The sequence below is a fragment of the Callorhinchus milii genome, unplaced genomic scaffold (assembly GCF_018977255.1).
Source record: "Callorhinchus milii isolate IMCB2004 unplaced genomic scaffold, IMCB_Cmil_1.0 Scaffold9, whole genome shotgun sequence".
NCBI classification, from domain to species: Eukaryota; Metazoa; Chordata; class Chondrichthyes; order Chimaeriformes; family Callorhinchidae; genus Callorhinchus; species Callorhinchus milii.
Window position 1 is genome coordinate 13,373,607 of NW_024704750.1, and position 24,094 is coordinate 13,397,700.

The 24,094-nt window shown below is 38.6% G+C and overlaps 2 protein-coding genes across 4 annotated transcripts in view; one reads left to right on the forward strand and one right to left on the reverse strand.

Moving 5' to 3' along the window:
* slc25a21 (solute carrier family 25 member 21) overlaps positions 1-14,236 on the forward strand; it is a 154,569-nt gene extending 140,333 nt beyond the window's left edge. For both annotated transcript variants that reach the window (XM_042338102.1, XM_007893353.2), the window contains exons 4-10: positions 3,130-3,196; positions 5,293-5,352; positions 8,124-8,231; positions 11,774-11,938; positions 13,119-13,300; positions 13,821-13,873; positions 14,014-14,236. In XM_042338102.1, coding sequence (XP_042194036.1) covers positions 3,130-3,196; positions 5,293-5,352; positions 8,124-8,231; positions 11,774-11,938; positions 13,119-13,300; positions 13,821-13,873; positions 14,014-14,075 — 697 coding nt within the window. In that variant the 3' untranslated portion in view covers positions 14,076-14,236. The remainder of the gene's footprint in view (positions 1-3,129; positions 3,197-5,292; positions 5,353-8,123; positions 8,232-11,773; positions 11,939-13,118; positions 13,301-13,820; positions 13,874-14,013) is intronic.
* A 47-nt stretch (positions 14,237-14,283) lies between these two features.
* Positions 14,284-23,671, reverse strand: pax9 (paired box 9). 2 transcript variants are annotated; one of them, XM_007893356.1, is made up of 5 exons: positions 23,428-23,671; positions 21,626-22,264; positions 19,450-19,559; positions 16,703-16,925; positions 14,284-15,094 (listed from the first exon to the last, which is right to left on the reverse strand). In XM_007893356.1, exons 1-5 carry the CDS (start codon positions 23,429-23,431, stop codon positions 15,066-15,068), a joined length of 1,005 nt encoding a protein of 334 aa, XP_007891547.1. In that variant the 5' UTR covers positions 23,432-23,671; the 3' UTR covers positions 14,284-15,065. The 2 variants fall into 2 exon arrangements, with proteins under 2 accessions (XP_007891547.1, XP_007891546.1); XM_007893355.2 differs by lacking the exon at positions 14,284-15,094 and having other exon boundaries at positions 15,261-16,925.
* Positions 23,672-24,094: the final 423 nt, after the last annotated feature.

Genomic DNA, 24,094 nt, shown 5'->3' on the forward strand with positions numbered 1-24,094 from the left:
TGAAGCGCTTTGGGACGTCCTCCTGACGTGAAAAGCGCTATATCAAATGCAAGGATTATTATTATTATTATTATTATAAAAGCAATTCATGAATATTGTCAGTGAAGAAGTTCCTTGAAGTATGTTTGGGCACTGATTTCTTACCAACAAATATTTAATCAGTCCTACAGTTGTTTAAGCAACATTCGTAACAAGGGAAAGCATGTTCAATTGACTTTAGTTACCCTGCATAAGGGAGGGGGGGAAATGGTGTTCAGAGTTTCTGTTCCTGATTTCTATCCAGGAACCCCAGGTAGAAAATGTACGTGTATAAATGTCAGATGAGGACCCTACAATCTCCACTGTGATGCAATCACACTTGAATAGCCTGCCAACATTCATTCACTGACTAGATTCCTGCCTGAAGAATGGGTAGCACACCATATGTGAAATCATAATTTAGCATGAGTCACTAAAAAAACCTAAAACAGCATAGTTGAAAATGATTTGGCCCATTGGGTCTACGCCGACTCTTTGAAAGAGCAATCCATTCAGTCCCATTTATCTGACATTTTCATATATCCCTGCAAATTACTTCTTTTTAGATATCAATCACGTCCCCTCCTGAAAGCTAATATGGAACCTGATTTGACCATTGCTCATAGTAGGGCATTCCAACAGCTCTGTTGTGCGGTGGAAAGAAATCCTCCAAATCTCCTCCTTTGCTCCCATCCTGAAAGAAGCAGCATGAAAAGACAGAAACGTGGAAAGAGAAATTAATGCCACACCAAAAATCAATGCTGTCTAACTAATCTCCTAGCTTGCAGAGTTGCCATATGGCACTGCTTTCTTGAGTCAGAAGATAGCGCTGGCAATAACAATAGTAACAGTTACAAGAATAATATCACTCCTCAGAAAACAGATGTTTGAAATAAAATTGCTTATGACTTCCATTGGTTTCAGTGTCTTGGAATGTATTTTGAATACTCAGCTGAATAAAATTTTAGGGCCGTTGCACCACCATGTGCACACTACCTGTGTAGGGAAGTACCTGATCCACTGGAATGTGTAAGCTGCTCATATCTCTCAATATTGACACTTCAACAATGTATTCGTGCTTGGGTGCTATTCAGCACAGTCATTTGAGTACCTTGATTATGAAAGGAATCTGAGAAATAAATCCCTCTCATAGGGCATGGAAGTTCCCCTATGGTCGATCAGCAATATGTTGCATAAACTGATGTATTCTTCAGTTGTAAAGCTGTGACATGGAGTAATGGCCATAATTTCACAAAACACTACCGTCTAGACATGTTAGTCTCAAAAGATCTGGCCTTTGTACAGGTAGTTTTACCATCTATCGACTTCTCTTCCGGCATTGTGAGTAATAGGTGGTTCCTCCACATATTGGAGGTATTGAGTGAATATAGTCCTGTGTTTACCCCCAAGTTCGGTATTAAATGATGAGAAGAGATCACTGGTACCCATTATATGATTTCAGTCATTTACAGCACTTTCTTCTTCACCTATGACTGTCAACAGCTCTATCTGCTTTTAGGCCTCTATTCACAGACTGTTCGACTATGCAATGTCAACTGAGCTGGGATTCAATTTTAAAAACAGAAGTCACTGGGAAGACTCAGCTGGTCAGGCAGCATCTATGGAGAGAAGAAAGTGAGTTAACGTTTCAACTCACTTTCCTTTCTCCATAGATTCTGCCTGACCTGCTGAGTGTTCCAGCATCTGCAGTATTTTGCCTTTTGAAATTCAATTATGTTGCTTCTTCAGTGAAAGAAGACCAGGTACACTCTCGCTTCTGAGTCAGAGGTTGTGGGTTCAAGTCCCATGTTGGAACTTCGAATCACATAGTCTGCACTCCAATGCAGTGCTGGGGGTTGGGGTCGATTTTACTGTCCTTCAAATAGACTTTAAACCAAGTTCCTGTCTGCCTGTTCAGTTGTCGTTAAAGATCCCATGGAATTATTAGAAAAGAGAAGGGAGTTTCTCCTGGTGTCCTAGCCATCAATATCCAAAATACTTAACATTATATAAAATGAAGCACTTTGAAACATCCTAACAACTTGATAAGGTGCTCTATCAAATGCAAGGATGATATGTTATATATTATTACTTCAATAAAAGCGAATGGTCCTTTTACAATCATGTTATTTTAGAGACCTATTGTTTCCATCCCACAATTTCTTCTTGTGGTAAATATCTGGTTTCCGCTTGGCAACTGCTCACACTTCATCTTTGTTCAGAGAACAAAGAGTATAATACTTCACCAACTAACTACCTAGCTTATCCTTAGCTGCAAGGCAAAAAAAAATCTACTGGTCAAAAAGTGTCTTGTTTTAACAGAAAGAAATTAATAATATTTCCATAATACTGTCTCATAGTCATAACTTATTGGCATGACATGTCTTTTGACCAATCAGACAAAAGAACATAAGAAGGTATGGAATGAGAACATTCCACTTGACTCATCAAGCGCACTTCTTCCTTATCCATGAAAAATATGTCAGCTTGGCTCACCAAATAGTACTGGGTCAGAAGGTGGTTCAAGATTTCTTCTCCACTCACCACAGACAATATTCCAGTCCAACTAGCACATAACTCATTGTAACCAGCGCAGAATTTGGTCACCTCAGTTTGCACCTACCTGTGTATCCTCAGATACTGCCTTCAGGTAGACTCAGTTTATTTTTCAGAGGATATAATCAACTGAACGTCAAACAACAACAACAATTTGCATTTACACAGTGCCCTTCATGCAGGGCAGGGTCTCGGAGCACTTCACAGTGGAGGAGCTTGATGCCGAGCCGGGGAGAGAGGGGAGGTGATCGTAGGCACGGTCAAAGAGGAAGGTCTTCAGGTGCGATCTGAAGACTGACAAAGAGGCAGTAAGGCAGAAGGATTGAGGCAGAGTTCAGAATTTCGGAGCTTAGTGATGAAAATACAGCCACCGATAGTGGATCGGAGGGGACAAACTGGAAACTGGAACATTTCCAAATTGAAAATAAATTTTAAAAAATACCATAATTACAACCTTGTTTTTTTTCAAAATGTGCTTGTATGTGCTTTGAAAATTGAGGCTGTTTTCATTCATTTGAAAATAAAATTCTGCACATTTGGACTTTCCTATGATAGGATTTTGGGCTATTACAAGGGGATCTTTCCTCCCATCCTTGCTGAGACACCAAAAAGGGCAGTGAAGGTAAGTGCCTTATTTTACATCTTTAAACTGCAACAAAGGGTAGTTGATTGGCAGATCACTTTCCAGGGGAGATAATCCTTTTGGAGATAAATAAATGATAAATTGGTCACTCAATCCATGACTGTTTGTGGGACACTGGCTGCCGAGTTTCACCCACGATTGGCTGCCGCGTTTCGCTCACAAAATACACAGTCAATTTACTTTATAGTACATTCTGTGAAGTGCTTTGAGACGTCTCAACAACATGATAAGGCGCTTTATCAAATGCATTGATATTATTATTAATTTGATTGTGGCAACACTTGTAGTAGGAATATGCAGTTTCTGCTTATTTAGCAGTTGTACATTTTCTATGTGACAAATTAGCTGGCCAGAAAATACAAAACGAAACCAACTCCTGTAATATATATTATTTCGTTATAGTTTCCTGTGTGGTTTCTCACAAAATCTATATAACATTTAAGAAATTAGGCACAAATCTCCCAATGTATTATATATTTAGTTTACTCTTAGATGATTTACAAAAATGGCTTGTGCATTTCCTCAGTTAGTCATTGTTAACATTTAGATTCCTTCCTCCTGATAACAAAACTGGAGACTGCAACGCCCAATTTTTGTGCAGCTTTTTTTGAACGTCATTGTTTTGACTCAACTTTTAACATTTTCTTAACCGTCGCTCCATATCCTTCTCAGATTTCTCTTGCTCTATAAAACATACGGTAATACATTTAATAATTCACCACCTAGCTATTAGTCCTTTCATATTGAGCCTCATAAATAAATAGAACCAAGCTTAAATTTGGTATAGTGCCTTTCATGTTAGGAGTATGTCTCAATGCCCTTTACAGGTTTTTCTGTAAAGTGTAGTGACTGTGTATTTTCTAGGTGAATGTGGCAGCCAATTTGAGCAGAGCATTGTCCCACAAACAGCCATGAAGCGAATGACCAATTGTATTTAATCAGCAATAAAATTAACAATTGGTTACATTTTTAGGAAGATTGGATTTACAAAAGCAGCTGTATAAGATTATTCTAATTTTGCGGAATGAATGCTTGTCTAACCCTTTGGCATGATTTTAACCAGTATGACCTAATAATAATCAAATTCTTTGAACTGATTTCTTTTTTTCCTGACAATTTTTCCGACATATTTTGTGGCAGGGCACAATGTTCCTCCCTGCTCATAAACTCTATAAACATTCCACTTAGGCAACTATTATATATTTTCCTTACTAACTGAATGGGCTTCAAAATTCTTTCTGTCATGCCAACTATTTCATCAGTCAATTCCAATGCTCAAATTGCAAGCGTGGCTTATATTATTTCTCTTTTTTCTTGTTCTGACAAACAACAATCTTAAGGTCATTTCAACGCATTTTTCACCTTGCAGTTTTGTTTGTATTGGAACCCACCTCCATGGTGTTAAAGAGACGTAAGCCTCTTTTGTTGATAACATGATATATTCCTTCCTGCGCCGGTGTGCTTTTCACTCAGTTGTCACAACTATAAGAGAAGAGAAGCAATGCATTGTCAGGGCTAGAAGGCCCTCACAGATCAGCAGAGGGGCATTGATTAAACTGATGTTGGAAACATCATTGTTTTTCAATGTTACCATCCAATCATCTACCCAGTATTGTGCATCCTACTGCTGTGCAGCAGCTTAAAGATATTAAGATAATAGAAGCTGAAGTTGGGATGCATGGAATTCTCAGTTTGGCTTGGATACTCTTAAGTTTGGTGATGCATTTACGCATGTGTCAGACACCCAGCTGATCAGAAAAAAAAACATGTGTCATTGATATTTTTCATTCTGGCTCTAAAGTCAGAAAAATGCAGTCTTTATTTTACATTCCAAGTGTACTTATGTTGAAAAGCAAAGATATTGTGCAGTGATTTGAAAGATAATCTGCAGAGCACTCTGCTAAAGTACTGAATGTTCCTGAACATGTTTACTTATCTTTGTTGCTCAGCCTTCTGCTCACACTAATACAACCAATGATCACAGCAATACTTTTTTGCTGTAAAAGCAGACAAACCTGGTTAGCTCTGTAAATTTTCAGCAACTGATTACTGTGTATTTATTGTTTGTTTTTCAGTTTTTTACCTTTGAACAATATAAGAAGATATTAAATTATACTTCTTTGCCATCTAATCTGGTAAGTAAAATCTGCCCTGTTCTCTCGCTCTCTGTTAGCTGTTCAGCTGGTTGTGGTGACGCAAGACACTTTCTTCAAGATGTTGACACAAATGTGAACAATTTGTTATCATATTGAACAATAAATCCATTGACACAACACATGGTTTCATTTAAAAATCTGTTGTTACTAATAGTTAAATATACTTTATAGCTTCAAAGACTTCAATCGAAAGACATTTCTCATTATAAAGTTACATTACAGTTGAGCAAAGTTCTGTGTATTATTACGTTTAAATACCCGAATAAAAGGTTTTCGCTGTAAGTTTGTTCATGAGCTGTCACTCAGTGCAGGGATTAGTGTCTTTGTTTCTTGAATTCCAGCTTTCGTCTTCCTGTTTACCTGTCGGTGTGTATTTAGGAGCTGAAGGGAGTTAGATTAGGATGAGCTCCATGCAAAAACCTGCTTGGCAGCTAAAATTACTCACACTAGGCCAAAACCTGCTCTGTGTAAAAATCTGCTGACTACTGGGTCACTCGGCTTGTGCGTAGACTTTTAGGGAAGGGTTCTGCAGGTACTATGAGTGCCCATGTTTTGACCCATCATAATATGGATGATCCAACAGAAGGATATGCTGAAGATTTTTAACAGTTACCTGTAAAATAATGAGGTTTGTCGCGTTTGAAAAGAAAACCTTTCAGAAACCTGAGCGCAATGCAAGAACTTACATTTTGTAATGCCTTATCACTTCGCAAATTCACATTGCGCTTCACGGATAATTACTGCCAAGTGTAGTGACCGTATGTCCAGCCAAACAGATCACATTGGAATCACTGACAAATTAACATATCAGGGCTATGAGAATGAGGAATAGGAGGGGTGGAGGCTCATGTGAGTATGAACACCATCACGGACGGACGAGTTGGGCTGCAAGGACTGTTCTGTTCTGTATCGGTCTGTGTAATTCTGTGAAGCGGATTCAAAGACTTTAAAGCCAAGTTCAATCGCTTCAGACAGAACTAACCAATCATAATGGAACACTGGTACATTTACAGCTTCTCTCGTTTCAAACCATCTGAATTACTTAGGGGACAAAAATGAAAATCATAGAAGCCGATTGCACTGTATTAAGAAACATAGGAAAACAAGAAGAGAAGAAGGTCAGCCAACATATTGAACCCAATCCACCAGTTTATTTGATCCCGGCAGATCTTTTAATCCAAAATGCTACATTCTTTCACCTTCTCTTGTCCGGATATGATACTAAAACATAAGTCAGCAGCACACAGCAGAAACGAGAAAACTTCATTTTACACCACAGTATTTTTTTATCTGATCCCTTGTTCAATTAATGTTCAATGCCAAAGTAATCTGGGCTTGAAGCTTCATACAAAATGAGTTGATTAACCAAAATCTCCACTGCTGAGCTTTTGCGAATCACCAGTGAAATTGTCTGGAGTTGTATCATGATCCGAAAAAGCATTTAGTATTTTTTAAATCTAAGACACAAGACCGACTACTGAGGACTTCCTCTCCCTCTCTATATTTAATGTCTATACAGAGAGGGGGCAGTCAGTCATCACAGATTCCCATGTTTGTTATCAGCTGAGGCACCCCACCAATCAATTAATACAATGCTGCCTTGCTCCAAAAACTGATCAGCCAGCTTCTTGGCTCTTGAACGCAGATAAATCATTGTCTTTTTAACAGCATTCATGCTTAATGCCAAAAGTTTTTTTTCTTAAAACTATCAGTTCCACATAATAAATCAGAAAACGCATGTCAGAAGAGACAGACAAGAACAGAAATTTTGAAGGGTTAGATATTTTCAGGTATTTATGGCTGGTGATCTTTGTAGGATGTCTCTTACCCAAAATTCAGAGATGAATTTACCAACATTCTTTGCATTGAACAAACCTGCAGGCATTATGATATCAACTGCATCCCGTGTCCACTCATTGATTAACAAAACCGTAATTAAATGAGATGAAGAGATTCAATTTCTATACAAACATTGGCGGTCAGGCATTACAGATTCCTGTGTCCATTATCAACTGAGGCACTCCACCAGAAAATTTTATTCTGTGGTGACAAATATCTCATGGAATTTGATTCTGTTTAACGTAGTTTATTTTGTTACTTTTGTTGTCAATAATTTGTAAAGAAAATTGAGCGTTCAGCATTGCAACATGTTGCAAGGTGGAACCAGCTTTCTCACCAGCTGTTTACGATACATCATGTTTATCATGAGTACTCCTTAAACCTAGTGCGAGCCCATGAGGCTGTTCATTTGCTGACTTCAATGGGACCAGATTCCTTCCTCCTGCTTACCCCCATGATTTTTTTACACTGTGTATAAAGGCTTAAGCCCACAATTTTTTTGAGATGCTGCACCAGCATCTCAAATCTTCCCTCAGCTCTCCAAAATGGAAGACTGCATTTGAGGGTGAAATGCGGCAGCAAGTTGCGCACAGCAATGTCCCACACACAGCCATGGCGTGAGTGACTAGTTTTATTTGTTAACATTTTTATTAAAATGTTGTTAAACATGATTGTGTTTCTGCTCAACAAGGTGCAGCAGCTTTGCTGTGTGTCCCTGAATTGCAATTCAGTGTCTCCAGAAATTATTGCCACTTGTTACAGCTGATGTCACTCTGGTACACTTTGAATTAAAGCGTCACTTTGGTACGCTTTAAGTGCTCTGAGACGCTGCCCGGCATGGAGGGTGCTATATAAATGTAAGTGGTTGTTGTTGTTGAATTGTTTGTTAACGTTATTTGAATTGTTTTCAGATTTTTACAATTGCTGGATTGGGATCTGGACTCACAGAAGCAATTGTTGTAAACCCTTTCGAGGTGGTTAAGGTCAGTTTACAGGCCCAACGGAATGCATTTTCTGAGGTCAGTATCATTTCACTTTTTTATTTGATATTATAAACCTGCTGCTCAATTTGGTACAGTAAAACTTGCACAAATTGTTCCTAAAAATTGTATTGTCGCCCGAGTCATACATAGTAATAATAATAATCCCTGCATTTGATATAGTGCCTTATCACGTCTTTGCGACGTCTCAAAGCGCTTCACAGAATATACTGTAAAGTGAATTGACTGTATATTTTGTGGGCTAAACGCAGCAACCAATTGTGCACAGTAGTATCCCACAAACAGGCGTGGATTGAGTGACCAAATTATGATTATTATTATTTTTNGAAGGAATTATTACCCCTGGAAAGGCGATCCACCAATCGACCAACAGCCAGGTTCCTATTTACTGCTAGGTAAACAGAGGCGTGTGGAGTAAGGAAACTTGCCCAACATTTCGCCCTGCCGAGAATCAAACCCAGGTCCTCTCACTTGCAAGGCGAGTGCTCTAACTACTAAGCTAGACCCGTCACTGGCTACAGCGCTGAAGTACCGCGTCTGCAGTACAGTAGTGTATTCTGTTTAAACAAGGTACTCGTTTACTGTAATGTATTAGCCGTAAAAAATCCAACTTGTACAAGTAACTCATACTTCACGTAAATCATCTTAAATGTTATGGTCCTGACTGAAACAACTAATGCAGGTTTTACTGTTTACAAAAGTTCCTCTTATATGATGTAGGCTATTATGATTTGCACAACTGAGCTTTCATGTTTTGGAAAATAAAAAAAATCCATAGGGTCTAATATCTGGGGTTTCATTCCTTAATAAGAAATTCAGTTTATGAATCATGGAATCATGTAAACTTTACTCCAAGAGGTAGACTACAGTGGAGTGGGGTCTCCACAGGTCACTGTGACACACTAACGGGTGCCAAAAAGGTTAATCATCTGCATGACTCATGATCTTATTAAGGAATCCAATTAACTTCTTCCCTTATATTTTAGATCCTATTTTATAATAATAACAACCCTGGCATTTGATATAGCACCCTTCATATTGTCAGGACGTCTTAATGTGCTTCACTGTAATTTTCTGTGAAATGTAGTGACTTATTTGTAGACGAACGCCACAGCCAATTTGTGTACAGCAATACTTCAAACAGCCATAAAGCGAATGGCCACTTTTATTCAGGAGAATATTGGCCAGGACACTGGGAGAATTTCCCTTTTCTTTTTGAATTGTGGCATGGGATCTTTAACGTCTAACTGAACAGGGAGATGGGTCCTCGGTTTAACATCTTATCTGGACAGAACCTCCAACAATGCAACGCTATATTGAAGTGTCACTATTACAAAATCCCGACGTGAGGCTTGAACCCACAACCTCAGATTGAGAGATGATTTATATTTAGTAAGCAGATCAAATTTACTTTGTATATGAAATAAATTGTAAATACTGTACTGTACTTTGGTCAACTAAATGGGAAACCCCAAAATACAATTTTTTTTAGTGTTTGTTGTCCTTAGTGCAACCAGGCCAGCACTGAAATAGTTAAAACTGATATAGTCTCCACACATATTCAGCTACGTGCAGTGGCAGTGCTGAGCTAGAGAAACTTATTGCGAACATAATTGTCCACATCCTTAGATAACTAATATCATTAGTTGTGGAATCCTGTAGCTCAGTGGTTAGAGCACTCGGCTCGCAAGAAAGAGACCTAGGTTTGATTCCCGGCAGGACGAAACGTTGGGCAGGTTTTCTTACTCCACACGCCTCTGTTTACCTAGCAGTGAGTAGGAACCCGGTTGTTAGTCGATTGGCGTATCGCTTTTCTGGGGGCAATAATTCCCTCAAAAAAAATAATAATAATTTGGTCACTCAATTCACCCACAAAATGTACACTTTACAGTGAATTCTGTGACGCGTTTTGAAATGTCTTGAAGATGTGATAAGGTACTGTATCAAATGCAAAAGGATTATTATTATTATTGATTTAATGACAAGCAAAACACGCAGTCCCTCTGAACAGCCTGAAATTTGACCGCACCCTTCACCTCTGCCCTATACCCAACCAGATATATGAAGGGTTCATTTGGCTGATGCCATGGATTCAACAGTATGGAGTTTTGAAAAAGAACCTTTCATAAACAAATCAGCTATTAAAATAACCTGTACTGAAAGATTCTAGTCAAAACTGTTCTATTTATACATCCAAGTGAGATAATTAATTCACTATAACAATAGGAAGAGTTTCACCCTTACCCCTGATCGATGAAGGCAGAAGGGAGTCAAAGAGAGGGAAATCTGCGCAAAGCCTTCCCGAGTTTTCTCCCAGAGCACAGTATTGTCAAAAACTAATAGTTAAAGCACAAAGAAATTATTACTTGACTGCTTTTTACAGAACACAACTTCCATTTATATAATTATATAGTACATCTCACGCAGAGTTGCATCCCAGAGTGCATGACAATGCTAGAGTACAATGCCGGGCTGGAGGTGGGAGGGTAGGGGATGGAGGGGAGGTATGGTTGAGGAGGAAGGTCTTCAGGTGTGACCTGAAGTTGAGGAAGGAAGGGGCAAGATGGGGCTAACCGGCATTAGCATGGATGGGACAGAGGCACTTCCCCTTAGGCCATTGTTGCTCTTTTCCGCTGTCATGTAGCTGAACTCCTCTTCCTACTTCGTCTATTTCCCTCTTAGACAGTTGTTTCTACTCAGTCACTTTTGCCCCCATCCTCCCTGTGCCCGGTCAGGCTCACGCTGTACTCCTTTGCATAGTATTGCCCTCCAGCAATGTGGAGCTGATCTGACAACAGCTGTCGAAGAAGAATCTACATTACAGTCCAGACCATCTGGTCTGCGAGGTTGAGGCCACAATGGAAAAGGGAACGATGGGAAGTGAAATTTTAATTATTTTTTTTAAGTCAGCATTTCCTCCACCCAAGTTCTCCTCCTTTAAAATAATGAGTCACTCAGGGAAATGGTTCCAAAGGCTCCAGCCACCTCCAGCAGTTTGACCATGGTCATTTTTCATAGGTGGGTGGGTCTTTAACCATGGAGAACAGGCATCACAGCTAGTCCCAGACCAGTCTTGATGTCTCTCTTCCAGTAGAGGTCACTGAAATAGCAATCATAGGATCATGGAATGTTACAGGACAGAAACCTCAACTGGAGACCCTGAGGCCAATTGTATTGGCTCTTCCTTTGTCAGGACTAGGATCTGCTAACACAGCACAGGACACGTGTGTTTGACTGGAACCTCCTCTATATGACTCTGAACTTGCCCACAATCAGGAAACCTGTGGCAATGTTTCATTTGAGCCTTGTAAACAACACTGATTATGTTTCAAAGTAAAATGCTGGTGAATAAATAAAAGTTTCAACATAACCGAAAAACATTTAGATTGTTTTTATAAGGTCATGATTTGCGTCAATTATTCAACCTTTGTACAAACTTTGTGTTTCCTTTCTTTAAGGGACATAAAGACCTGAAAGCAATTGGATTTCAAATGTTGTATTTATTTTTATTTTCCTTTGGGGGAAAAAAAACCTTCAGTATGACATTTGTTTTGATACAGCAACTATCCACATTTGCGTACGCACGAGAAATTGTCCGCTCCCAGGGCTTCGGACTGCAAGGCCTCAACAAGGGGCTGACAGCAACATTGGGTCGACATGGCGTGTTCAACATGATCTACTTTGGATTTTACTTCAATGTGAAAAATATTATTCCTGCAGAGGAGGTAATTATTTCACCTGAATTGTGGGCCAATATCAGATACACAGCAGGCGAATGATCAGAAACCAAGCAACATTAGTGTATGTGTAAGCAGTGGACTTTCATGTTGTTTTTACACTAATACATCTCATTTCCTCATGCAAAACTTTCATCGAAACTAAGCCAATACATCTGTTACAACACTCCAGTAATTGGGCTTTAGGAAGAAAGTATTGTTTGACCATCTGCCATGCTTTTGTGTAACAATCATTCTGCTTTTTAATTGGATGCTCTAGAAGTTATACATAAATAGCATTACATTGTAGTGCAATGTTTTGCAAGTGTAAATCATTACACACCATTAGATTTAATTGTCTATAAAAATGTGGGAGATCAAGGGTCTGCATCAATAATTACTAACACAGAATGTCAAAGAATCACAATGGTTTGAATATATTATTATAAAACACCACTGAAGCGTCCACATTCACATTGAAGTCAGGACACAAATATTCTATGGATGCAAGAAAGTCTGAAACTGAAGCATTACTTTTTAAGCAGTAGTGTACTTTAAAAATCCTTCAGTCAATTAAATTAGTTGCTGCTGTTTTCCAAAAATACAAGAGACTTCAGTCACTGCTATAATTGAACTAATGTGGATTGTTAATAACAGGAAACTTCTACTTCTTGATCGACTGGATAACTTGAACATGAAAGAAAATCTGAAGAGAAAAGCATGCAGGAAAGAGAACAAAAACATAGAACATTGGGATCCAAATTTTTTTAACATATGGTGATCTCATGTACAAATCAGTATTTTGGTAGATTTCATGGTGGAAGTTGCTGTCATTTGTAAAGTATTCTGGCCAATTAGCTAATATGGTTGCTTGGATTTCTTCTGTTTTGATACAGTAATACTAAGTACATTGTAAGGCCTAATTATACAAATCATCCCCATATGCCATGCAAGTCTCTTTTTTTATGAACTTTGTTTATAAATCCTGTGTGAGGAAATGTGTGCTTCAGCAATTTGGAACATGTGTAAAAACACAGGCAATGTGATTGTCAAGAAAGTGAACTCCAGGATGGGAAACCTTAATGTGTTTAGGTCGAGTAACAAGACAGTGTTGCCACATAGATTTTCAACTAATTATGTTTCTTCTTTTTCCCCTAAAACAAATTTAATGTGAGTGTTTTCTCTTCAGGACCCAGTCTTGGAGTTCTTGAGGAAAGTTGGAATTGGATTACTGTCGGGAACAATTGCCTCTTGTGTTAACATACCTTTCGATGTGGCTAAAAGCAGAATCCAAGGGCCACAGCCTATTCTAGGAGAGATTAAATATAGGACATGTTTCAGCACCATGAACACTATCTATAGAGAAGAAGGGTAAGAACCCCTTTTCAATTAAAAATTTGGGTCATTTTAACATTGTTACTTTAATACAATCACTGCCTAGTAAATGATTTGGTGATTTGCACAGCAGAATTTAAACTGGTATTAAGGACTTCCATTCCATATCTCTGGTAATTGTAATTACTCTCTGGTTTTGTTGCTCCTGAAATAATGTGTGTTTGACAATTAGCAAATCAAAATCTTAACTTAATGCACTGTCCACCTATCAAATGTCCAATTGTAATGCAACTAAGGTAAGATTCTAAAAAAATACCCAGGAGCATGACGGTCATCATATTTCAGTCATGGTATTATGTTGTTTTAATTAAAACAATTTTAAAAACAATATGAAAAACACAATTAACCACCGCAAAAATGCTACAACACCCTGCAGTTCAAAGGGAGCAAGGCCTGCACTGTAGAAGGCAGAGTATTATTTAGTGGAAATTCCCAGCAGACATTTTGGACATAGTTGGCAACTATGTTAACTAATTCATACATTTCCAATTTCTAGGTTCTTTGCATTGTATAAAGGCTTGGTGCCTAAAATCATGCGACTTGGGCCAGGTAAGTGCAACCCTAGTATTTACATATGATCAGATGTTAGTATTTAGGATATGTTGTGAATGGTTTCAAGTACTTTTAAAATTCATTAAGTGATACGTTTTTTTTTGTCTCATTTCCTCTTTCTGTGTGTCTCTCTCTAGGAGGTGCAGTTATGCTGTTGGTTTATGAATATTCACTTGCCTGGCTTCATGAGAACTATTGATTTAAACTGAACAAGGTGCCTTTGAAACAGTTGCATTTTCTTACTGAATATCATGTATCACTTAACCTGGGTGCACATGCAGAATGTTTACGTTTTCTACACTTTGTCAGAGGACAGTCACAGATGTAACTTCAAACCAAATAAAATGTTATAATAAGTAAGATATTTGTCAGTGTCAATAAATTAACCTAAGATGATGAATTAAAAATACCAACATTTTTACAATTCTGAACAAAACAAATATTTGTATTTCACCCTTTTTAATTTAGATACGATATAAAAATAAAAGGTTTTTTTTACAAATATGTACAATTACAGCCTTATGATGTACATCCTTGTTAAATGATTTAGTTTATTTATACATCCATCCTGGACTTCAACAAAGAGCAGGTTCAATGGAAGGCTTTGCTGTGGGAAACTGGGACAGACTAGGTAGAGTTAATGCATATTAAGAAAAATACAAAAAGGTTATGGTTTTAATATAGAACAACAGAGAATTTTTATAGCTTTTTACATGGTGTGCAGGTTTTTGTGTGACCGCCCAGCTGCTATCTGGTTCACTGAATGTTTTGAACTACATACAATACTAATTACCATTAAATAAAATTTAGATTCATACTTTTTACCACCACCATTTTACCTACAAATAAAAATGATTATTTACATAGATGTAAACTGCACAGCAGACTGATGTACATTCATTTCAACCAGAAATAATCTTGAAACTATCAGGAAAACAAATTAACAGATGTGTCACCTGAATTGTTGGGTCAATGCTACAGCCAATAACTAGAGGAGAAGTTGTGTTTCACAGTGGTTATGTTACGACTCCATTGTATGAGTCCATACATAGGTTTCACATTAAGCTTGAACCTTCTGATCAACTTCTTAAAGACATTTTGTTCAAGGTCTTCGAAAAGCTAACTTTATACCCTAGCTGTGTTTGGGGCTTGTATCATGACCCTGTGAGGTTGCATAGGATCCTGTAGTTTACTTGTAGAGTTGTTTGCCTTTGTGTCCTGTGCCGAAGAAAGAAAATTTCCTTCATAAAACACTTACTGTATGCACACAAAATAATAAAGAAATGTCCATATAAGGATCTGGCCAGCCTGCCACCAATGTAAAGAATGTGCTTGGCAGAAAGCCAGCAGCAACAGTTAAAGAGTGAAACCTTACACAATGATACAAAAATAAATTTTGTCAATTTATTTGTATTTACAAAGAAGAAAATCTCTAATCCATAATTACTTTCCCCTATCAATTATGTCTTCAACAAAAATTTAAATTACAATATTCTGTCTCACTCTCTAATTCCAGTTACTTATATTTATTGCTTTAACAGAAGAAATTAGTGATATATAAGTACAGCTGTATAATTTTTTGAATTTTGAATAGGATATAACTGGGGCCAGGTTTTCAATAGAATTGCACTAAAGTTTATAGTGGTCTTTTTGTTTTGCATTTTCCCCCACTGCATTTTCAGAAACAGTGTAGCATCCTGTAAACCACTTTTTGTATTAATACGTATGGCCACTTAAACAATTCAAAGGGGAAAAAAATAATCTGCCTAAATAACATAATTCATGTTATGCTTTACTATTGTTGGGAAAACAATTGAGATAAGCTTCCCTTTGAGTATCACTGGAAGGGAAAAACTACAACTTAAATCTGAATTAATGAGCAATTGTTTAGAATGATGCTACCCACATGAAGGGTGCTGGATAAATGCAAGTTTTGCTGTTGAATGGTTTGCTGTAACTAGTTTAACCAGTGGTTAATTAGCAGCATTGATAAGTTGTAAATCTTCTTTTAATTGTCTCTGTATCAATTATTGATAGCATGAACTTTTGAAAATCTGGCCACTGGTAGTTTAAACTTTATTCTGCTTTCCTTGATTTAACTTTTATACCTTGTGTCTGGTGTAATTTTGCTCCCATTGACAGGCCACTTACTGCCATCAGCTTTCTTCCCTTAACCAGGATGGTGGGATTTATTGAGGCTCAAACATCAATGCCTGTCGCATCAATGCTACCTCCATGGTTAGACTTTACTCAGTCATGGAGATGGGAGGAGGGAAAGTGGATGGACAATTTTGAGATTTTCCCACTTCTAGTTAGATGTAAAAGCTCATGTTGTCTTGATACTCCATTTATCTCAGACAGACAGTGACATGACTCTTCAAACTAAGCCCCGAGGGACAAGTAGCTCTGGGATTCAAACTTGGTTGGGAGTCATATGGTTAACTACTTGAGTTGCCATCTTTCCTTGGATATAACATGGGTATAATTTGATCCTCGACCTTTTACACTTTAAGTACCAATTACATTATCATGTGAAACCATGGGTAACTTGCAAGGGTTACTAACTATGTGATATAAAGGGGGGCAGATTCCAATTGTCCATTAAATAAAAGCAAGCAAAATAAAGTTTGGAAAAATGCCAAGTAACCAATATTTCTTCATGTCTACGTTCTCAAAGGTTTGAGACCAACGTCTGTGCTGATGCTGATGCATCGTTGACATCTGAGGACATAGCATTCATTACATATATAACTGTGTGTGTGTGTGTGCGTGTGTGTGTGTGTGTGTGTGTGCATTACAAAGCAGAGGCTGCAACAGAGTGGCTACCTTCTCTGGTTGCTTGAATACTTTTAAATGGCAGTGGCGTAGGGAGGTCGCAGCTGTGGGCTGAGAGTGTGCTGCCACCCGCATGCTGCCAGCCGTGACTTGCCATGTAACTGGAAGCGGCCGCACTGTATGTCATGTAGGGCGACACTTGTGTGGGTGGAGGGTAGGGAGCCATGGTTGAAGCGGCGACAAAGCTGCTTGCTGCAGGCAGGCCATTGGGAGCCTGGAAAATAAAGATTAATCGTCACATTTTATTTGATAAGTCTTTTCAAGTCATCCTCAACTGAAATATGCGATTCAATCATTTCGAGAGAGAGAAAAAAAACACGAACTGGCGAAGCAATCCGACGTAAGGACCAGATTATCCACGCAAAAAAAAATGTAGCATGTGAATTAGATTGATAATGCAGATGTTTGATGCAAACTTATCAATTGTGAAAGGGAGTTAAAATGAAGTAGGAAAGTTCGAACGATTTATATTTTTTAAAAAATGGGATTATCCTGCAATCGTTATTTGTATGTAGGAGATTGGACACAATTGACATTTTCAATCTGTTAGAAATAGCAGGTAAGTTGTAAAGGTTCAAATTAGACTTGATCTATTTGCAGTCAAATTGCTATAAAGGCTTCGTATACCCTCGAGGGAAGTTATTCACCTTAATAGTATATCATTGATGATAAAGAAAAAGAACCGTCCTTGAATGTCACTGCTTTAAGTAATAAATACTGTGGTCGTTTCTATAGAGAATGTGTGAAGCGATGAGTAAGAAAAATATGAATCCCCGCAACGTCAACCCCGTCATTAGAAATGTTTTTTTTTCCATCAATGCATTGGAGTAACATGTTAAACATTGCGATAAATGTTATTTTGGTGCAGTTGCTAGACAACCGCCGCCGCAGGAATTGGTGCCAATGTGTGTGAATGCAGTGGTGCTCATCCCCGCAACACACTGACAAATAAAAGGCACTTTGCAGCGCAAGTGTAGAGCGAGAACCACCACAGCCCCTGAATTGGTGCTCCCATATCAGTATCGAGCCGACCCGCAAAACCCCGCATAGTTGTTGCTGCTCACGTAGTCTCTACTGAATATAGGTCTAAGTGTATGATAGATATAAGTGTATAATTTGCTGCATTTGAGCACAGTTGCAAATAATAGAGGCACAAAATAGCGAAGGCCATATTCCATTACAATTCCCCCACCCAATATTGTCTGTTTCGAACTAGTCATCTGTGACACGCTCTTGTGAAATGTTATATTCATCAATAATTCATCTATTTATTGAGTCCTGAATACACCTGAAAACCTGATATTAGTTTTGTAATGCGGTCCGTTTTTAGTTGTTTTAATTATTGGATAACTCGAGTTGAACTAAAGAAACATAAGTTTTAGTTATCTTGCCTAAAAAAAAATTGGCACCAGTTAGCCAGTCACGATTATGCCTGTTCACAAAATATACAAGCCGTGTTTTCTGTCTTGTTTTAAAATTGCTATGAAATGTTCTTTTGGCCAAGTTCACTTTTCGGAACAATTTTCTTCTCGCAACAGCTGAGCGAAAGTTCCTGTGTTTCTTCTGTCATTGAGGTTTGCTGGATTACATATTGCTCCGTGCACCTAAGAGTTTTGCATAGCCGTGGCCTTTTGTTCTATGAAATATTAGCCATTTATATCAGATTGTGAAATTGTCATTGTTCATACCTTAGTATCAATAAATGGACAATATTGGAATAGTAAGCGATCGGGAGAGGAGCGGGAGAGTTGGATTCATTCTTCATGATTCATGCTTAAAAAAAAGCATAATCTTTGGATATAGATTGCTACGATGTGCGTATTTGCTTCCTTATATTGTCCTGAACTTTTCAGGGATTTCAATGCATCTGTTTAATTTCTATTTAATTTCAATTTCAACGACTACTCGAGCAATCATATCATCTACAAGAGCGTTTTTTTAAAAAAATCTAGAAACTTCGAAGTGAGATCATTTATTTAAATTATAAACCGGTCGGTCGAATGGATGATATCGTTTTATGTTACAAACTTTCCAGCATGAAACTAGCGGTTGTTTAAGATGCAGTAAATCACAGAGAAGATCGTTTTGCGTTTGTGTTTATTGACTTAAATCTGAGATAATTACTCCACTCCCAGTTTTTATAGATACGTTCTGGTATTATATCGGATTATAGGTGAACAGTAACTATTATTTTCAAAATCAGATCTTAATTTAGTGTAAGATTTTGAATGAGTCAGTTCACTGTTTCATATTCATTATGTGCTTTTGTTATTCACATAATAAGTCCATTGATTGTATGTTAATTGGTATTTCCCACAGAATGAAACGGAGGAATAAAGTCGTGATTTAAATATTATAGTTGTGATTGCTTGGTGCACGATTCTAATGTAAGAATTTTGCACTTCCTTTCACACTACTTTGTCCTAAAAAAAATACGCCATATCCGCATCCCTGCTCCAAGCCCCCTTCAAGGCAAATTTAAATAATTCCCTCAGATAATATTTCATATTTAGCCCGTCACCTTTTCTTTATTTAAAAAAAATCCACGCCTTTTATTTCCACCGTTCTGCAGATTAATTATTGAAAGGTTCCGAGCATGTGAAAAAAAAAGTCATGGCAATTTAAAATACTAATTATATCTGGGTCAGTAATTGCTGAAGCATGTTTATTTTTGCAGTTTGGAGTTCTGTAAACGCTGTAATCTGTCTGGTTGAGAGGAAAGGCAAAGCTACAATTACCTGAGTGTATTTGACTTCCTGTTCCAGTGGGGACTTGTCCAAGCCATTCACTGTAGGCTGGTTTGAGGACTGGAAATTGCTCCTGTTTATACTGTTGTTCCATTCTTCCACTTTAGTAGAATAGGAAGAACTGTCACTAATAGGAATAGCATCGAACAACACAAATATTTATATAATATGACTCGCATTCCCCCAACACTTTATAGTTAGATACCATATTTGTTTCCCTTTATTTCCGTCAGTATGATTCCGGTATTTTTTTGTGTTTTTTAATTTGACCCAGACGGGCAGATGAAGTGAGCTGGGGTAACCCATTCAGCGATTTACTCATTACTGCTGAACCCATCCGGATTTTTTTGATTGGAATCCGGTTTGCACGCCTTATGCGGTCTGGTTCATAAATTATGGAATGTGTTATAGATTAATGAGTCGAGGGCTCCGGCCGGCGTTTGAAAATGAAATAGTTTCTGAAATTTCTTCACGATTCATTTTTGCAAACTATATTTTTTTCATTCATTCATGTCCGTACACTAGCGACGCGCTACCTAAAACTGCACCGTCTTTTTGTGTGGTTGTGTCTTTTTAAATGACCAACTTTTTCTTTTACAAATGCCAGTTTTGCAAATGTGTTTGTATCTTTAATACTTGCACGCCATTTCACTGAAAATAAACAAAACTCCTCTAAAATTCTGCATCATGTCAATGCTGAAGGTCCAGGTACATTGGAAACAAATGTGAAATGATGACAAGTTTGGTTTAACCTGATCTCCTCAGCCCCACATATCTTAACCCTCGTGTTTCGAGTTTCGGAATACAGAATACAGATCCTCGTATTTAAATTATACTCAACCTCTCTCCCCCCAAAAAAATAACTACAGTACTCATGCATCCGTGCTCTTAGTGTATTAAGATCTAGTTAGCCCGAAGCAGTACATTGTTTTGTAGGAAATGGAATTGAATGTTTAATTGTATATTTCCTTCTTGTTCCGTGACAAGATACTGTCTTAATTTTGCTTTTGCAATTAAAAAAAAGTGTCAGTTACCAAGAAGCAATTTCGCACATAACCCCTTCATTAACACGAGTTACTATCGATTCTCTATGTCGCGAAGTAAAACCAATACAGCAATTTAATCCGATTTAAATACAGGACAATCTTTTCAGTCACAGAAGTGCAATTGTTATTATGTGACGCAAGTTCTAAGCAATGTTCTACTGCAATGTGTGTGTTTGTATAGAAAGGTTTGGGGGAAATGGCAACTTGTGTGTGTGTGTGGGGGGGGGGGGGGGGGGGGGGGGAGGGGGGGGGGGGGGGGAGTAGGAAAATGACCAGAAACTAAATCATAAATGAGAAATTCTTGAGCAGAGAAACAGCAACAAATAATCCCTCACAGTTGACAAGGGCAATCTTGCAGAACGTGTGCTCCACCGAAATGTTTCCAGTGTACAAATCACTGCAAAATGTTAAATATAATCGATGTTCAAAAACCGAAAACCACATAAATAGAAGACTATTATAATTACTCCGTCAGTGGGAAAGGAAATAATTATCCTGCTTGACAGTACAACAGAAGTGGACATTTTGTGTATGGAAAGCAGTGAGGCTTTATGCTGTACTGTTAACTGCTCGACATTGCCAAAACACTGAGAACTTGGCGAATAAGACTGTTTGCATTTAATTCCGTGCAAAATGCCCGCCTAATGTTGATTGACTGGAATTGAATCTTCCTTTATTTTATTTTGCGGAAGTTCACTTGTACCGTTGGTGCGTGAATGTGCAATTACCTTATACTGTATAACAAAACCAATGGTTTCACTGGAAGGCAGTTCGAAATTAAATGTTCAGGTGGCCATGTCACAGAATCAGCTGTAGTTTCACGACCGCACAACAGTGTGAAAAGTACGATGTGACTGCACATTGCATGACATTTGTGATATTAGGATTACTGAGTAGAGGAAATGTGAGATACGTTGTCTGGATTAAAGGGAAATATATATTTCCCATTTATATATCGGAAGGATATATATATATATATACGTTTACTTGATGCAATGGAACCATGGTTTAAAATCCCATAAACAATCTGTTGGATTCAGTATTGCGGTGTGTCCCTCCACTTCGCCCCCTTTTTATTATTATTATTATTATTGAACCTTGTCATCGGTACTGTATCTTACCTTGCTGTTCCACGATAGCTCTGATGCCCAGGATGTCGGTGACAGAGTGCGATGAAGGCCAGGTCCTGTGAATGCCCATGTGGCCGGGGAGAGTCGGGAGGACAGGCGAGGTTGGCATTTTAGCTCCTGCGGCCGTGATGGGACTGGGGTAGGAGTAGAGCGGGTTGTAGGAGAGAGCCGACTGTGGAGGAGGAGGCGGATGTGGCGAGTGCTTGCTGGATTCGTACTGATTTTGCTGCGACAAGTTTCCAATTTTGTTCCTCAGGATTCTGCTGATGGAGCTGACCGAGGGCACGTTATACTTGTCGCACACCCCATCGGCTAACAGTCTGTCTCGAATCTCCCAGGCAAAAATCCCCGGGTCTCTCTGCTTGTATCCTCGGATGTGCTTGACCACCGTGGGGGTCGTCACTCTGGGTTTGCTGCCCCCGATTGCGCCGGGTAGGATCGAGCCCGTCTCGTTGTAGCGAGCCAGTATCTTGCTGACACAGCCGTGGGAAACCCGAAGCTGTCTGCTGATGTCGCAGGGTCGAATCCCCAACTGAGCCAGTTCAACGATCCGCAGTCTGATGGCATTGGGCAAGGGTCTGCCATTGACAAACACCCCCCCGAGCTGGTTTACCTCCCCGAACGCTGGCTCTGATGTAGGACATGTGCAAAAAAAAAAACAAGAGGGGAAAACAGCATTCAGGAGAGGGGAAAAAATAAGTCAACTTGCGGTTTACAAGCCACCGTAACACAACGTCTAAACCAGACTGCGGATGTATTTTCTGTGTTGTGTTAACGAAACATTTTGACAAGGTCTACTTTGTTAGGTTTATGGAGCGTGTCGGGCTGTGTGGGCCTGTACAGTGTAATCCTTCCATCCACTTCCATCCCATAATCGTATCTCTGGCAAATTACCTTCGTGTTATTGCAGAGATCGTTACGTGTTTTTTTTTAACTGGAATTTAACAAAGAAAATCAGAACACGCTCGGCAATTTGCACACGATGCATAATTATTTACATAATTGTGTGCACAATATTAAATTGTCCAAAGTCATAACTTGTGTTGGAATGGTTTGAAAAGCAAGGGATTTAAATTCATGTACGTACTAAGCATCATTTATATACATTTTATAGTGTATTCCGTGTTGAGTTATGAGACCCACAACCAACAGTGCATTCAAAGCGACAATATTTACCTGAAGGTCGAGGTTTAATGCATTTTGGGCCCTCTTTGATTTATATTACTGATACATAAAGATATGGATCTCGAATAATTAGACTACAGCCAAAGGTAAAAGTTCTGTCCATTAAAATCTAACCCATGTGAAACGTAGCTTTGATTTGGGCGTAAGATCTTTTTTGTGTATCTATAGCCAAAGAAAATCATAAAATAAAATCACAAGATTATTTTGAACGTCGCGCTTTTAGGCTACAACCAACTCTTCATTCAGTTTACGATGTTTGTTAGTTTTAACCAGCGGTCTGAGTTGTGGTTTGTTTTACTAGTGGAGCCGAGGAAACACCCTTTAACTCATTTAACACCACTAAAGTAGCCTCCGTAATAATCCATGTACAATTAATTTGCAGATGCTCGTATATATTTTGAGATCCACACACCATGTAACAATCTCTCTAAAGAACATTGTTTTATTGTAATAAGTTCGGCGGGACTGAATCGATCTCTTGTCACATTTCACGTAATGGCACGAATACTTGAAAAGGTTAACTTAGTACTTGCACACGCTCGACCGAACAGTCCATTTCTTTCCTTTTGACAGAAATAGAAAAGAGTTCACAAACTGAAACCACTCACCCATGGTAGTTATTGCACTAATGATCCTCAACACTTCCTGCTGCTGAACGTGTGCGCTTCAAACATGTACAATTCCCAATCCCTTTGCGGTACGGGTACGCTTCGGGATTCGCTTGCAAACGCTGCCCAGGAAACTGATTTGACTCTCGGAGTTACGGAGGGACTTGTATGGGAGTAGAAATGTACTTCTCTTTTCCTGGGGAGAGGTGGCTCGGTTCTGCATTTCAAAGCACAGCATGGGAAATGGATTTTACACGCTCTGGCTGCCAATCACCAAAGACACACCCGTGGCCATGACGTGCAAGGACGGGACAGGGGGACCACAGGCACCGTATTGGTGGGCTGACGTGACCTGGCAACACTACCTGGAAGTTGCTTCCACAAGTGTGTTTTGGGGTCTAGCGAGGCATCTGATGGGTTTCTTGTGGATTGTTAATCTTGAACAGAGAGTGAGAGTGAGAGAGAGAGAGAGAGAGAGAGAGAAAATATTTTCATTGTGTTTTTTTTTCCAATAAATTGTCAGTTGCATCAAAATAAGTTGTAATGGATTAGCTCACCCCAGGCGGTAAGTTCTTGTTGCAATGTTTTTTTTTTCAAAATTTAAAAAAAAACAATTTCCAAGAATAATCTGTAGACTTGCAGCATTGAGATTTTTTTTATTACAACA

Coding starts and splice junctions, on each gene's coding strand:
- pax9 (XM_007893355.2), bottom strand. Junction 19,560..21,625: donor AGCTATCGTGGAACAGCAAG/GTAAGATACAGT, acceptor ATTCTACTAAAG/TGGAAGAATGGAACAACAGT. Junction 16,926..19,449: donor AGGAAGTCAAATACACTCAG/GTAATTGTAGCT, acceptor TTTATTTTCCAG/GCTCCCAATGGCCTGCCTGC.